This window comes from Podarcis bocagei, assembly GCF_964188305.1.
Source record: "Podarcis bocagei genome assembly, chromosome: 11".
In the NCBI taxonomy this organism is placed as follows: domain Eukaryota; kingdom Metazoa; phylum Chordata; class Lepidosauria; order Squamata; family Lacertidae; genus Podarcis; species Podarcis bocagei.
This window is the reverse complement of record NC_138136.1, coordinates 48,005,383-48,018,144: the sequence shown is the minus strand read 5'-3', so window position 1 is coordinate 48,018,144 and position 12,762 is coordinate 48,005,383. Positions and strand designations below refer to the sequence as shown.

Sequence of the window (12,762 nt, the reverse complement as noted above, 5' to 3'; positions counted from 1 at the left end):
CCTTCGGAACCTCGCTACAGGCTGAGGTTTACGTGGGAACCTCTGATGAAAAGTCTCTATTAAAACCTCGTCATTGACATCCTCTGCCCTAACCCAGGTGTTTTCCGACTCCGGTTCCCCTTCCCACATTACCAAATACTCTACTTGATCTCCCTTCCACCTGGAATCGAGGATCTCCGCTACATGGTAGCTGTGTTCCTTCTCCTCCATTGCTGGTCCCCTAGTGACCCTCCCCTCACTGTCTCCTCTATACGGTGACAGCAACGACCTGTGAAAAACTGGGTGCAGCTTCATGTGGTTCGGTAACCGGAGCCTGAAAGCCACTGGATTGACCTGCTGTATGACTTCAAACGGACCCAGCCTTTTGGGTCTTAATTTCTTACAACCTCCTTTGAATGGCAACCCTTGGGTTGACAGCCACACCTGGTCCCCCACCCTGATGCTTTCACCTTCCCTTCTGTTTTTGTCTGCTTGCCTCTTATATTCCTCCTTAGCCCTGTTTAAGTTGAGTTGGAGCTGGCGATGGATCGCTTCCATTTCTTCCACGAACTGTTCTGCAGCTGGAACGCTCCAGTTCTCCCCCTCCCCCCCTGGGAAGGCTCTGGGATGGCACCCGTGATTAGCCAAAAAGGGGCTCATCCCCGTGGACACGTTCTCTGCATTGTTGTAGGCAAATTCTGCCAACGCCAGCTTCTCCACCCAATCATTCTCTCTGTCATTAACATAACACCTCAAATATTGTTGGAGAACCCCATTTGCTCTTTCCGCCTGCCCGTTGGTTTCAGGATGACGGGCCGTCGAGAAATTAACCTCTACATGCAGTAAGCTCATGAGCTTCCTCCAGAACCTGGAAGTAAATTGTTTCCCTCGGTCTGAAACCACCCTCAAGGGGGCGCCATGCAACCTAAACACATTCTCTACAAACAATTTGGCGGTTTCTTCTGCTGTAACCGCATGTGAGCAGGCTATGAAGTGGGCCATTTTAGTTAACAGGTCTACTACAACCATGATGGCTGTTTTCCCTCTAGACCTTGGCAGATCAGTCATGAAATCTATTGCCACTGCTTCCCACGGTCTCTCAGGTGTGGGCAGTGGTTCTAATAAACCAGCCGGCGCCTGCCTCTCCCCCTTGGCTCTTTGGCATTGTTCACACCCTCTCACATACTCCCGCACATCTTCCCTGACCTTGGGCCACCAAAATTCCCTGGTAACCAGCCACATGGTTTTGTGTTGCCCAAAGTGCCCTGCTGTGGGGCTATCGTGCAGCTGCTTGAGTACTTTCTCCCTCAATTCCCCTTCAGGTATATATAACGCTCCCTTATAATACAATGCCCCATTTCTCTCCTCAAAACCACCGGGTTTGTCTTCCTCCCCTCTGAGATCCCTGAGTTTCCCCTGGGCGTATGCATCCTGCACCGTACCCTCTACCAATTCCCTTTGCCCCACCAAAGTCGCCCCACACACCCAGCGGTCCTCTGGAATGATATGGGTTTCTTCGGGTGCTCCCTCCCCCTCCAAATATTCAGGCTTGCGTGAGAGAGCGTCCGCCCTAACATTCTCTGGGCCTGGCACATAACAAATCTCAAAGTTAAATTTGGAGAACTCTTGGGCCCATCTCAACTGCCTTTGGTTGAGCACTCGCGCCGTTCTCCAGTACTCTAGATTTTTATGGTCCGTGCACACTTGCACTTTATGTTGTGCACCAACTAGCAGATGCCTCCATCTCCGGAACGCCTCATGAATAGCAAGCAGTTCTCGGTCGTACACCGTGTAGTTCCTCTCGGATTTGTTCAGCTTCCGCGAGAAGAAGGCACACGGACGCCACTCCGACTCCTCCTTCCCCGGCTGCAGAAGAAGCACCGCCCCTATGGCTCTGTCAGATGCGTCTGTTTCAACCCTTAGCTTCTTTCGTAAATCCACATGCAGAAGTTGTTCTTCAGAGGCGAAGGCCCTTTTCAGTTCCTCAAACGCTCGCCCCGCCTCCGCCGTCCATACAAACTTCTTCTTACTGCTGAGACAGTCAGTGATGGGCGCCGTCAGATGGGCGAAGTTGCGGATGAACTTACGATAAAAGTTTCCAAACCCTAGGAACCTCTGCACATCCTTCTTGGTTTTGGGTGTTTTCCATTCCAGCACTGCCTGTACCTTGCCGGGATCCATGGCCAATCCCTTGTCTGACAGGCGGTACCCCAGGAATTCCACCTCCTTGGTATGGAACCGACACTTCTCCAGTTTGACCCACAGCCTGTTGGCTTGCAGTCTGCTCAACACTTCTCTGACGTCTCTCACATGTTGCTCCTCATTCTCAGAATACACCAACACATCATCTAGAAAGGCAACGCAATTCTTGTAGAGCAAAGGGCCCAGCACGTGGTTCATAAAAGATTGAAAACACGCGGAGCCTGCTTGTAATCCAAATGGCATAACGAGGTATTCAAACGCCCCCAAAGGGGTAAACATGGTGGTTTTCCATTCATCCCCTTTCCTTATGCGTATCAGGTTGTACGCCCCCCTTAGATCCAGCTTTGTGAAAATCTTTCCCTTCCTCACCATGGTCAAAATATCATCAATTCTGGGCATAGGGAACGCCACCGGTTCAGTCACTGCATTCAGCCGCCTAAAATCACATACAAGTCTCGGCTTGTCCGCATTTTTTTTGTCCACAAAGAACACTGGGCTCCCCCCTGCTGCTTTGGACTCTCTGATGAAGCCTCTCTTCAGGTTCTTGTCAATGAACCCTCGCAACTCCTGCATTTCCCTGTCTGACATGGCATACAACTTGCCCACGGGAAGCTGTGCTCCAGGGAGTAAATTGATCTGACAATCAAAGGGTCTATGAGGTGGTAGTTGGTCAGCTTCCTTCTCGCTGAACACGTCGCTGAGATCTGCATACTGTGGTGGTACCTTCACCTTTCCCATTACTTCAGTCCCTGCTAGGGTGGCTTGGGCCCCTACTGAACCCTTCTCCCCTTTGCAGTGTTCTAGGCAATGTGCTGAACCAAAGGACACCACTCTTTGATGCCAGCCAACCAGCGGATCATGTAGAGCTAGCCAGCTCATTCCCAAAATAATGGGAGCGCCTCCCAGGGTGGCCACATTAAACGCTATCAGTTCTGTGTGCCTTGCCACCCTCATTATCATTGGGACAGTCTGCAAGCGGACTCCTCCTCCCAACAACTCCCTGCCATCAATCGTGGTCACCTGCAGGGGGTTGCTTAAAGGGATGGTCTGTATCTGGTGTTCAGCAACAAACTCCTTGCTCATAAAATTGCAGGAGCTGCCTGAGTCCAATAGCGCCTTTATTTTTAGGGGGTGCCCATTCTGCAGCTCTAGCGACACTTCAATCACTAGAGCAGGTCGAGGAGCTTCTGGCACGGGCACTTTCACTGCTCTTTGGCCTGGCTGCAGTGCCCCAATTGTGGCAACCAGGCGTTGGCTTTTACCTGCTCCGCTCCCCCTTCTTCTCCCCCCTCAACAGCTCCCACCATCCCTTGCCATTCCTTCCTCTGGGGGCAGACTCTGGCAAAGTGGCCTGGCTGTTGGCAGAGATAGCATTTCCGGGGGCCCTTTCCCTCCTTCTTAGCTCCCTCGCTGGTTTTTGAAAATGCGCGCGCGCGCGCTGTTCCGATTTCCATCGGCTCTGCCGGCGGGAAAGCTGGCTCAGGAATGTCTGGAATGCGGAACTCCTTCCAACGTTCCCCTCTCCCTTCCCGCCTCTCCAAGGCTCTTGCCTCCTGCCGCGCTCCTATGGTCAGCGCAGATTTGGTCAGCTGATCCATAGACTCCGCCCTGGGGCTCCGTGCCAGCTCGTCTTTCACCCCCGAAGAAAGACCTTCTTCAAATAGCATTTGAACGGGTGCCGCCGATAAATCCCAACTCAGTCTGTGAATCAGCATGGTAAACTCAGTCCAATATTCACGGACAGATCGACTCCCCTGCTTACAAGCCATTAGCTGTCTGCGCACCACCCCTTCCTCAATATCGCTGGAAAACATGATATCCATTGCACGAAAGAACTTCATTGTGTCCTTTAGTATGTCATTGTGCGTTGCCATTAGGGGTCGCACCCAGTCTCTAGCCCCTTTCTCAAGATGCCCAATTACAAAAGCAACTCGCGATTCCTCATCAGGGAACTCATCGAACTGCACATTAAGGGCATATTGCATCTCTGTCCTAAAAGCATGGTAGTCCTTGGGGTCCCCCCCAAATTTCTGCACCAATCCTGGTACCTTTCTGGGGAATTGAGTGGCTCTCCCCTTCTTGTCTGCATCCTGAGCCCTTCTCTCCTCCAGCCTCGCCGTCTGCAGGGCCAGTTGAACCTCCAACGCTCGGTATCTATCTTCCAAGCTTGGACCAGCTCCAGCCCCTGCTCCTCCGGTTCCGGTTGGTTCGCTCATGATGCCTTCTCTTGCACAGGCAGCGTACAAAGACTGTCGGACTGCTGTGAGGGTTTGATTAGCTGCTTGTGCGTGAAAACGTGCTCCCTCAGAGTTTGTGCGCCCCCACAAACCTCCGTGTGTGACGGAGCTCCTCAGACATGTCTGCTCTAGTCACTAGTAGAGTCCGACAGTGGCTGTCTGCGGAAGCGTTTCCAACAAAGAAGTTCCTTAACGGAAACGCGTCTCCTGGACTCACGGCGTGACAGTTTCCTGCGAGGTATGGGTCTCCCTATGGGAGACTCCGATACCTCCCCACTGTTTTCGCTGGAAGCCTCCCTGAGCCCTCCCTCCTGCTCGCATTCCCTCAGAGACCCACTCCTCCCCCTGCTGGTCCCTGCTTCAGCAGTTGAGTCTCTTTCATCCTGCCTGAGTCCCTCCACCACCTGATGCTCTGATGGCAGTTCCCTGACACCAAGGTACTACTTCTGGGTTAGTAGAGTTTGTAACCTGAGGTGTTTGTAACCCGAGGTACCACTGTATTTCATCTTGGGAGATAAGAGAAATATATGAACTTGTTGAGGAGAAACTTTATATCTAATATGGTTGCGTTGTGCTGAATTTCTAAAAAATGTATCTTGTTTTAAAATTTACTAGGTGGTGTATTAAGCTCAAAAGCAAAGCGTGCCAAGTGTTCTACCCATAAGCAAAGAGTAATCGTGATGTTATACAACAAAATTTGTGATATTGTTAGCAGTTTGGCTGAACTGTTGGAGATACAGCTTCTTACTGACACCACTATTCTTCAGGTAAGTTTGATCCATTTTATCCAGATTTCTCTTCCCCTTCTGTACACACACACAGGTCTAAAGTTCTTCTCCAGTGGATGTTTATTTTCTTTTACAAGCAGTAATAATGAAACTTCTTAAATTTAAGCTACTAGATTTTTAAAATTATTTTATAAGGCAACTTGGGCAGTCAGTTATAAATATATATAATATGGAAAATATATGCATCTTTGAAGAACAATAACTACAAAATACCCAAGGAAAACAAATGTGTTTTTCTGTCTTAAATCTGAGGTGCTTTTCATCCCTCTTGTATGCTACTGCGACTAGTATGGGAATTGGAGAACACAATTCAAAAGATGATGATCAGAGGTCTTTTTCTGTTGAAAAGATTTTATTTTCATTTATCAAGTATTATGAGAATTTATGTATATATTTCCTTTTCTGTTAATAGGTTTCTTCAATGGGGATAACACCTTTTTTTGTAGAAAATGTCAGTGAACTTCAGTTATGCGCCATCAAACTTGTCACTGCAGTAAGCACACCTTTTAACCAATATTTAATTGTAACGAAATGAATGACTTCTGGTGTTGTTGTTGGTTTTTTAAGGAACTTTTGTGGGGGGTGGCTTTCATGAATTACTTAATCTGGTCCTGGTCATGCCCTTACTTCTAACTTTGCCTGGCAACAGGTTCTTTTCCCCACTGAACTACTTCCCACTAAGCTTTGCCTCATAAGCCAGATTGCAGCTGGTTTGTGAGAAAAGTATAACAACAACACCACCACTGATCTTTCACGCCATTATTTACCTTAATTGTTAGAAGCAAGGAACACTGCCGATCAAACAGCTCTATTACTGTACTTTGATAGTAGGAAAGGGTTAAGGAATTATGTTACTGAGACCATGTCTGATGTGTCTGTGATGGGACACTAACTTGATTTGGGGCATGCTGAGAGTAGCTGAAAACCTACAAGAAGATATCTCTGAGAGAGAAATCTCATTGCTATAGCAAATACAGATTGGGCTGATTTTTAATTTCTTTTGAAGCAATGTAGATTAGGATAGCTGCTTTAAAGCAGCTACCATATTTTCCCATGTATAACACACCCCCATGTATAAGACGGCCCCTGTTTTGGGGGACTCCAATGTAAGAAAATGGGGAATTGTTGAGCTTTTTTGGGGGGGATGCCAAAAATCACTAACCCGACTGACAAACACTACAAATGGCAAGTGTCACCAAAGCCACAAAGCGTCTGCTCGCTCGCCAACAGAAGCCGGCATTCGCACGCCCAATTGCCGCAGCGACAGCCAATCTACAGCAGCCCTTGCCGCAGCCACCAATCACCCACCAAATCACCGCTGACAAGCTCCTTCTCGTGGCTGCAACCAATAGCCCGTCTCCCCTCTGCACTATGCATGTATAAGGCGACCCCAGATTTTAAACATTATTTTAGAGTAAAAAACCTCATCTTAGTCATGAAAAAGTACGGTAATTTGTCCAGCCTAATGGCTCAGTGTGTGAACAACTTGGTGAGCCTCACTAGGTCTGAAAGTTTACTTAGAAAACAATTTGAGTTGGTATTTTCAACTCTCTTAAACTAATGTTAGTAGTACCTTCTCCAAAATAATTTTAAACCATTTAATACATTTACATTAATACCACTTTTCTGGATTCATACCTCTTGGCTATAGATATTGATTGGTAGTAGGAAAATAACTTTATGTTTTAATAAGTGTGTATGTGTGTTTGTAAAATAGTTTGTATTTTGGACAGCAAAATAAACAGGAAATGACATACATATAATAACCATAATTAACTTTTTTCAGGTCTTCTCAAGATATGAAAAGCATAGGCAGTTGATATTAGAAGAAATTTTCACTTCACTTGCAAGGTTACCAACCAGCAAAAGAAGTCTGAGGAACTTCAGGTAATATACAGTGCTAATTTCTCTCTCCCTCTCCTCCCATCTTTTGAAGAAGTCTGGGTTTTTAAAGACATTTTATTGTTAACTGCCTGCTTCAAGGGGCATGCTAAGCCAAACTATGTCTGCATAACTGCAGGGTTGGGATTTGAATCTAAGGTGCAATTTCAGATTTTGCATACAAGGCTTGCGGCTGTTGGGAGAGTAGAAAACACATCAAATGTCAGGTGAGGGAAAACTCCTACCATCCCCTACTTTTTGCTTGAACTTTTTCATTATTTTTTTAATATGGCTTAACTGAATATTGGTTAACGAAATGCCAGTGAGATTTAGTGCACTAAGACTAGGCAAGCATCTATTCCAATCCCCACTCCACCATGAAACTCCCTGGGTGACCTGCTCCAGCTACTATTACAGCCCATCCTACATCACAGATTTGATGAGATGATAAAAGAGGGGTGGGGTATAGCATAGGATCAAGCCATGCAAAGCATGCCTCTTTGAATGCTATAAAGGAAGGGTGGGATAACATTGCAGGAAGGAGATGTATGAGTGTGAGGCAGGAATGCTTAAATGAGGCACGAGGAAAGTTTCGCCTGCAGACCAAATTAGACCCAGCAGGTCTAGTTTGGCCTACAAGGCTGTTTTCCCCATGCCATACACCTCCTGTCAATCTGTATCTACACCCAGTATTAGGTTTAGGACAGGTAAAGACATTACTGCAGAGGAACAACCAAAAGCCTTGAAGTGCACTCCCAATTGTTCCATAGCACTTGGGAGCTGCTGATCCCTTCTGAAGGTGTGGGTTGCTGTCATAACTCATGGGTGGTGACTGCAGTCTCCACTGGGGTTCCTGATCCAAAGCTTTCACATGCAGTTGATGCATGCTGAAAGTGGGACTTCAATTCAGCATCAACTCCAAGTCCTGTTTTTGTCAGGGGTCTTCCTCTACAACCTTGCTTGTATTCAAGCTGGGGTGTAGAGGAAAAAAGTTCCCATCCCTGGCTTAAATCATGTAGCTTCAAAGTAAAGTGATACACTTCTGTTGGATCAACTTTTGTTCCAGAAATGTACTGCTCTTTGGGGGAAGCTTATTGCTTAGTTTGAATGCAAAGCCACATCTCTATTGTGGGAATAAGATTTGAGATCACTGTAATAATTGAAGCCAATTGAAAAAAAATGCCAAGGGTTTTAATGTTTTCCATTGGGTTCATTTTTAACATTAGTAAAATAGGTTTGTGTTTTTCAACAGACTGAACAGCAGTGACACTGATGGTGAACCTATGTATATTCAAATGGTGACTGCACTGGTGCTACAACTAATTCAGTGTGTTGTGCATCTACCATCAGGCGAGAAGGATTCTAATTCTGAAGAGGAGTCAAATAAGAAGGTGAAAAATGCTTTAGATTTATGAAGATATATGTATTTAGCATATGTTCATATAGTTCTTACCGTTATCATTATGAATTCATGGAATGCTGCGCCAGTGATGGGTTGAGCATGGAATGTGGGGAAAGAGCAAAGGGGGAAATGTTAGTTTGTGACACTTGAAGAAGTTGAAAAGGCACTGAAGAGAGAGGAAGCAAGTAAACACAATATATCAGAGAGGAAGAAAAGTGAACCTGGGCAACAGAGCAGATAGACCGAAAGAACTGTGAGAAATGAATGTTCAACTAACTGTATTAACTGAGGTTGAGTTATTTGATGACCCTGTTCATTGGCTGAGTGAATTATATTTTGTTTTTAATATAATGAAGTAGCGTATTTACCGAATCTAATGCACCATTGAATCTAATGAGCACCTCAATTTCCAGAACATTGAAACCAAAAAAAGTATTTGCTGGTGAATGTACTGTATTAGCCTGAATTTAAACCTCACTTTCCCCCCAAATTCCGACCATGAAAAGTTAAGTGCAGCTTATATTCACAACCTTACGGTATGCAGCCAGGAGCGCAGGGCAAACAGCGCCCGCCTTGGCGTAGTCCCCCGTCCTCTCCCCCAAGGCCGGGAAGGGAGAGAGCAAGGAAGGGGAAAGGCCGCTGGCAATGCAGCTCTGCCCCTGCTCAGTATTCAGCCAGGAGCAGGGAGAAAGGGAGCAGCTTATATTTGGGTATTTACTTACTTTTTCAATTCTAAAGGTGCAGCTTATATTCGGGTGTGGCTTATATTCAGGCCAATATGGTAAATGTGCCATCAAATCTAATGTGCACCTTAATTTTAGTGTAATTTGTCCAAAAAAGGTGAGCGTTAGGTTCAAGTAAATACGGTATTGTTCATGTTCATTAGACTCAAAAATGATTGCAAGGTTGCATCTCCTTGTCCATAGTTGAGAAACATATGCATTATACTTGCTGTTGCATAAATCACAACACACATTCAGTAAGCAGGCGCTGTGTTCATTTTCAGGTGGACCAGGATGTCCTCATTACAAACTCATATGAAACAGCCATGAGAACAGCACAAAACTTCCTTTCCATTTTTCTCAAGAAGTGAGTAGAATTCAACTGTTCATCTGTTATAAGTTTTATTTCTGTGTTGCTGTCCATGCAGGGCTTTGTCTCCTTCCACTTGCTCAAGAGGCAGGGATCATGCTAAATATTACCCTTACCTCCCTTATTAAGCTCCTACAATTCTATAATTCTTTCTTTCTCCCTGGAGAATATCAGGAATTATCCCACTCTACCAAAGACCTATGGCATAAATTGGTTGTGTGCAGAGCTCTCAAAATAGACATCTAACACACATCATTGTTCAGAAAATTTTATAACCTTTTTGTTTCCTTCCACCCTCCCTGGTGAAAAAAGTATCTACTTCCACCATTGCTTAGTAGATTAAGTTTTGCATTCCTTTAGCATACAAAGCACAACACATCCCTGTTTCATTCATCATCATCGTACTTTCCATCAGGGCTGCAGTTCCCTCAGCATCCCTATCATCAAATGCTCCAATGTCAGATTTGTTGGACAGTTATCACATCCTGGATATCTGGACAAACAGAGAAAGGAACATTGGGACTTTCCTTCTCAAAATGTCCAGAGGCATTCAGAATCAACCCAAAACTCTGATTCAATGGCTGGCATTCAGTGGCAATAATATGTTATCATGGACTACATGCAGACACTTCTGCATCATAAACAACCCTTCCCTCATAGTTTCTCTTTTCTTTGTCCCTCCCTCACTTCCGGATAACTCTTGACATTTATGAGCTTGTCCATGGTGAAACTGGGAGGGGCTTGTTCCGGGGAGGCAAAAATGTATGAGTGCTTTTATATTTAGTGCTCATTAACCTGGCATCAAAAGAATGTTAAGGCATACTTCTTCTCCCAGGTGTGATTATCAGGGTTATTACTGTTATATTGTTCCACATTTATGATTCTATATATAGTGCCATAAAATTCTCACTTAAAATGTAAAAGAAAAATCTAGGATTGATTGAAAGGTGAATTCATTATGTCTTATTTTCCCCTTTTCATTGCTTTCTTCAAACAGATGTGGTAGCAAGCAAGGGGAAGAAGATTATAGGCCACTCTTTGAGAACTTTGTTCAGGATCTCCTTTCCACGGTCAACAAACCAGAATGGCCAGCTGCGGAGTTACTACTTAGTCTATTGGGAAGACTGTTGGTAAGATGCTTGGATTTTTGAAGCAATAATTCTGCTTCACTTTTAATAATGGCTTGCTTATTTTGATGTAAGTTGTGAAAATAGTCTTATTGTACTGAATCTGCATGTTGCATGTAGTGCAATGTGCTTTGAGCCGGTGAAGACTTAATGTAAGAGTGATCCTTAAATAGGATGAGGGATGAAGAACAGGCAGTTTCACTCCTTTTCCTACCATTTCTTCTTTTAGACTTTGAATTCTTCTCCCACCTGCTCTATTATCACTGTTCCATGTTAAGTCTCACCAGTGTTAAGCATGGTTACAGAAATGGACTCAAGCTATGTTTGAAGTATCTATGAGTTAATGTTGGTCAACTGTAAATATATGCTAAATGAGAAGCAGAAGAAATTTTCTTACAAATGGAGAGAGAATGGCTTTTGATCTGAAGTGGCATGTGAAATGCTAAATAATGTTACTGAACTCTTCCCATTATTGTAGGAGAGGATCAAGCAATATTGTCTTGAAATGTGAGGGGAATAAAAATGAAGTTTATATATTTTTTTCTTTCATTTTCTTAGGTCCATCAATTTAGTAATAAATCTACAGAGATGGCTTTGAGGGTGGCATCACTCGACTATCTTGGTACCGTAGCAGCACGGCTGCGGAAGGATGCAGTCACTAGCAAAATGGATCAAGGATCTATAGCCCGAATTTTAAAACAGGTTTGAGTGAAGCTATTTTTGATTATTTTAAGACAGGTTTCAGTGTAGAGATTAGTGTCCATAAAATATTTGGAGTAACATCCCATACAAAACAATAATGAGAAAAATAGCATTGTGAGACTGCTTCTTTGTGTTACTCTCAAAAATCAAGAGTGCCTTTGACCTCTCATTTTGATTAGTTTACCCTTAAAATATAAGTTTGTGGCAGTTGCCTCTGGGAGCATCCAGCTGTTAGCTGGGGTGATGTGGGAAGTGGAGGGTGAGGGGGAAGAGACAACATTTAATTTTATGTCAAAATAAAAATTTGCTGCAGAAGGAGCAGCCCAACAGGTTTGCTGGGAGATGGTGTTTCAAACACTTGCTACTAATTGATTGTGTGTATGACGACTTTGTTTGATACCTTTTATTTTTGTTGTGTGTTAACGTGTTGTGTGTGACATATTGATGCTCCCGGTGTGTTTTGTAATTTGTTTACTTTAAAGTGTGTTTAGATCAAATCAATCCAAGTTAGTGTGCTCTGATATTGGGAAGGGTGTGAATTTTATTTAAAATATATTGTGTGTTACAGGTCTCAGGAGGGGATGATGAAATCCAGCAACTGCAAAAGGCACTGTTAGATTATTTGGAAGAAAATACAGAAACTGATGCATCACTAGTGGTATGTTGTAGTTGTTTAAGTGAAAGTCTGCTTAGCCCTTTCAGTCTTGAAGGCCACATCAACTGTAGGCCAACCCCTTGAGGGTGGTATGCCCATGTTGGGCATGGCCAGAGTTTGCAGAAAGAAATCAAATGCACATACATGCACACCAACACACACCCTATGGTTCTGCATTGGAAAGGAAGGTCTTCTGCTAACCTTGCAAATATGCTGGCTTGTTCCCTTTTAAGCTGAGTGCTTCTGTCTTGGGAGACCATAAGCCTTTCTTCCTTAGCACACCAATTGAGGAGGTGGCACAAAGGCCTTTTAAACTTTTAAACTGCAACTAAGTTAGATACACAGGCATCACAAGTTAAACATATAGAAAGGTGGTATTTATGGACATCTAAAAGGTTATGTAGAGATTGATACCAACAGTTATAAAGTTCATGTACTTGTAGCTTTCTGATATGAGGCAAAAAACTGGCAAATTGTATTACTCTAGTGTTTTTCCCTGCTGATCTTTACATGGCAGTGTTTTAGTATTACATGCAAATTGCCTCTTTTTACTATAAACTGTTTTCTGCTTCATACACACCCAGTGTTAGGAAGTTTGGGAGCTGTCCTAACTAGCTCCTTCACTAAAAATTTACCACTAAACCACTGTTCAGTATAAAAATGCTTGTTTTTCCAATTTGGCAATACTTTTTTTCTT

At 44.2% G+C, this 12,762-nt stretch overlaps 1 protein-coding gene across 3 annotated transcripts in view; it reads left to right on the top strand.

Annotated features, from left to right (window-relative positions):
• The window catches only part of NIPBL (NIPBL cohesin loading factor), a 131,464-nt gene that overhangs the window by 98,640 nt on the left and 20,062 nt on the right, over positions 1 to 12,762 (top strand). For all 3 annotated transcript variants that reach the window (XM_081212578.1, XM_081212576.1, XM_081212577.1), the window contains 8 exons: positions 5,034 to 5,185; positions 5,619 to 5,699; positions 6,993 to 7,093; positions 8,340 to 8,478; positions 9,496 to 9,578; positions 10,579 to 10,711; positions 11,267 to 11,410; positions 11,979 to 12,068. In XM_081212578.1, the coding sequence (XP_081068704.1) occupies positions 5,034 to 5,185; positions 5,619 to 5,699; positions 6,993 to 7,093; positions 8,340 to 8,478; positions 9,496 to 9,578; positions 10,579 to 10,711; positions 11,267 to 11,410; positions 11,979 to 12,068 (923 nt within the window). The remainder of the gene's footprint in view (positions 1 to 5,033; positions 5,186 to 5,618; positions 5,700 to 6,992; positions 7,094 to 8,339; positions 8,479 to 9,495; positions 9,579 to 10,578; positions 10,712 to 11,266; positions 11,411 to 11,978; positions 12,069 to 12,762) is intronic.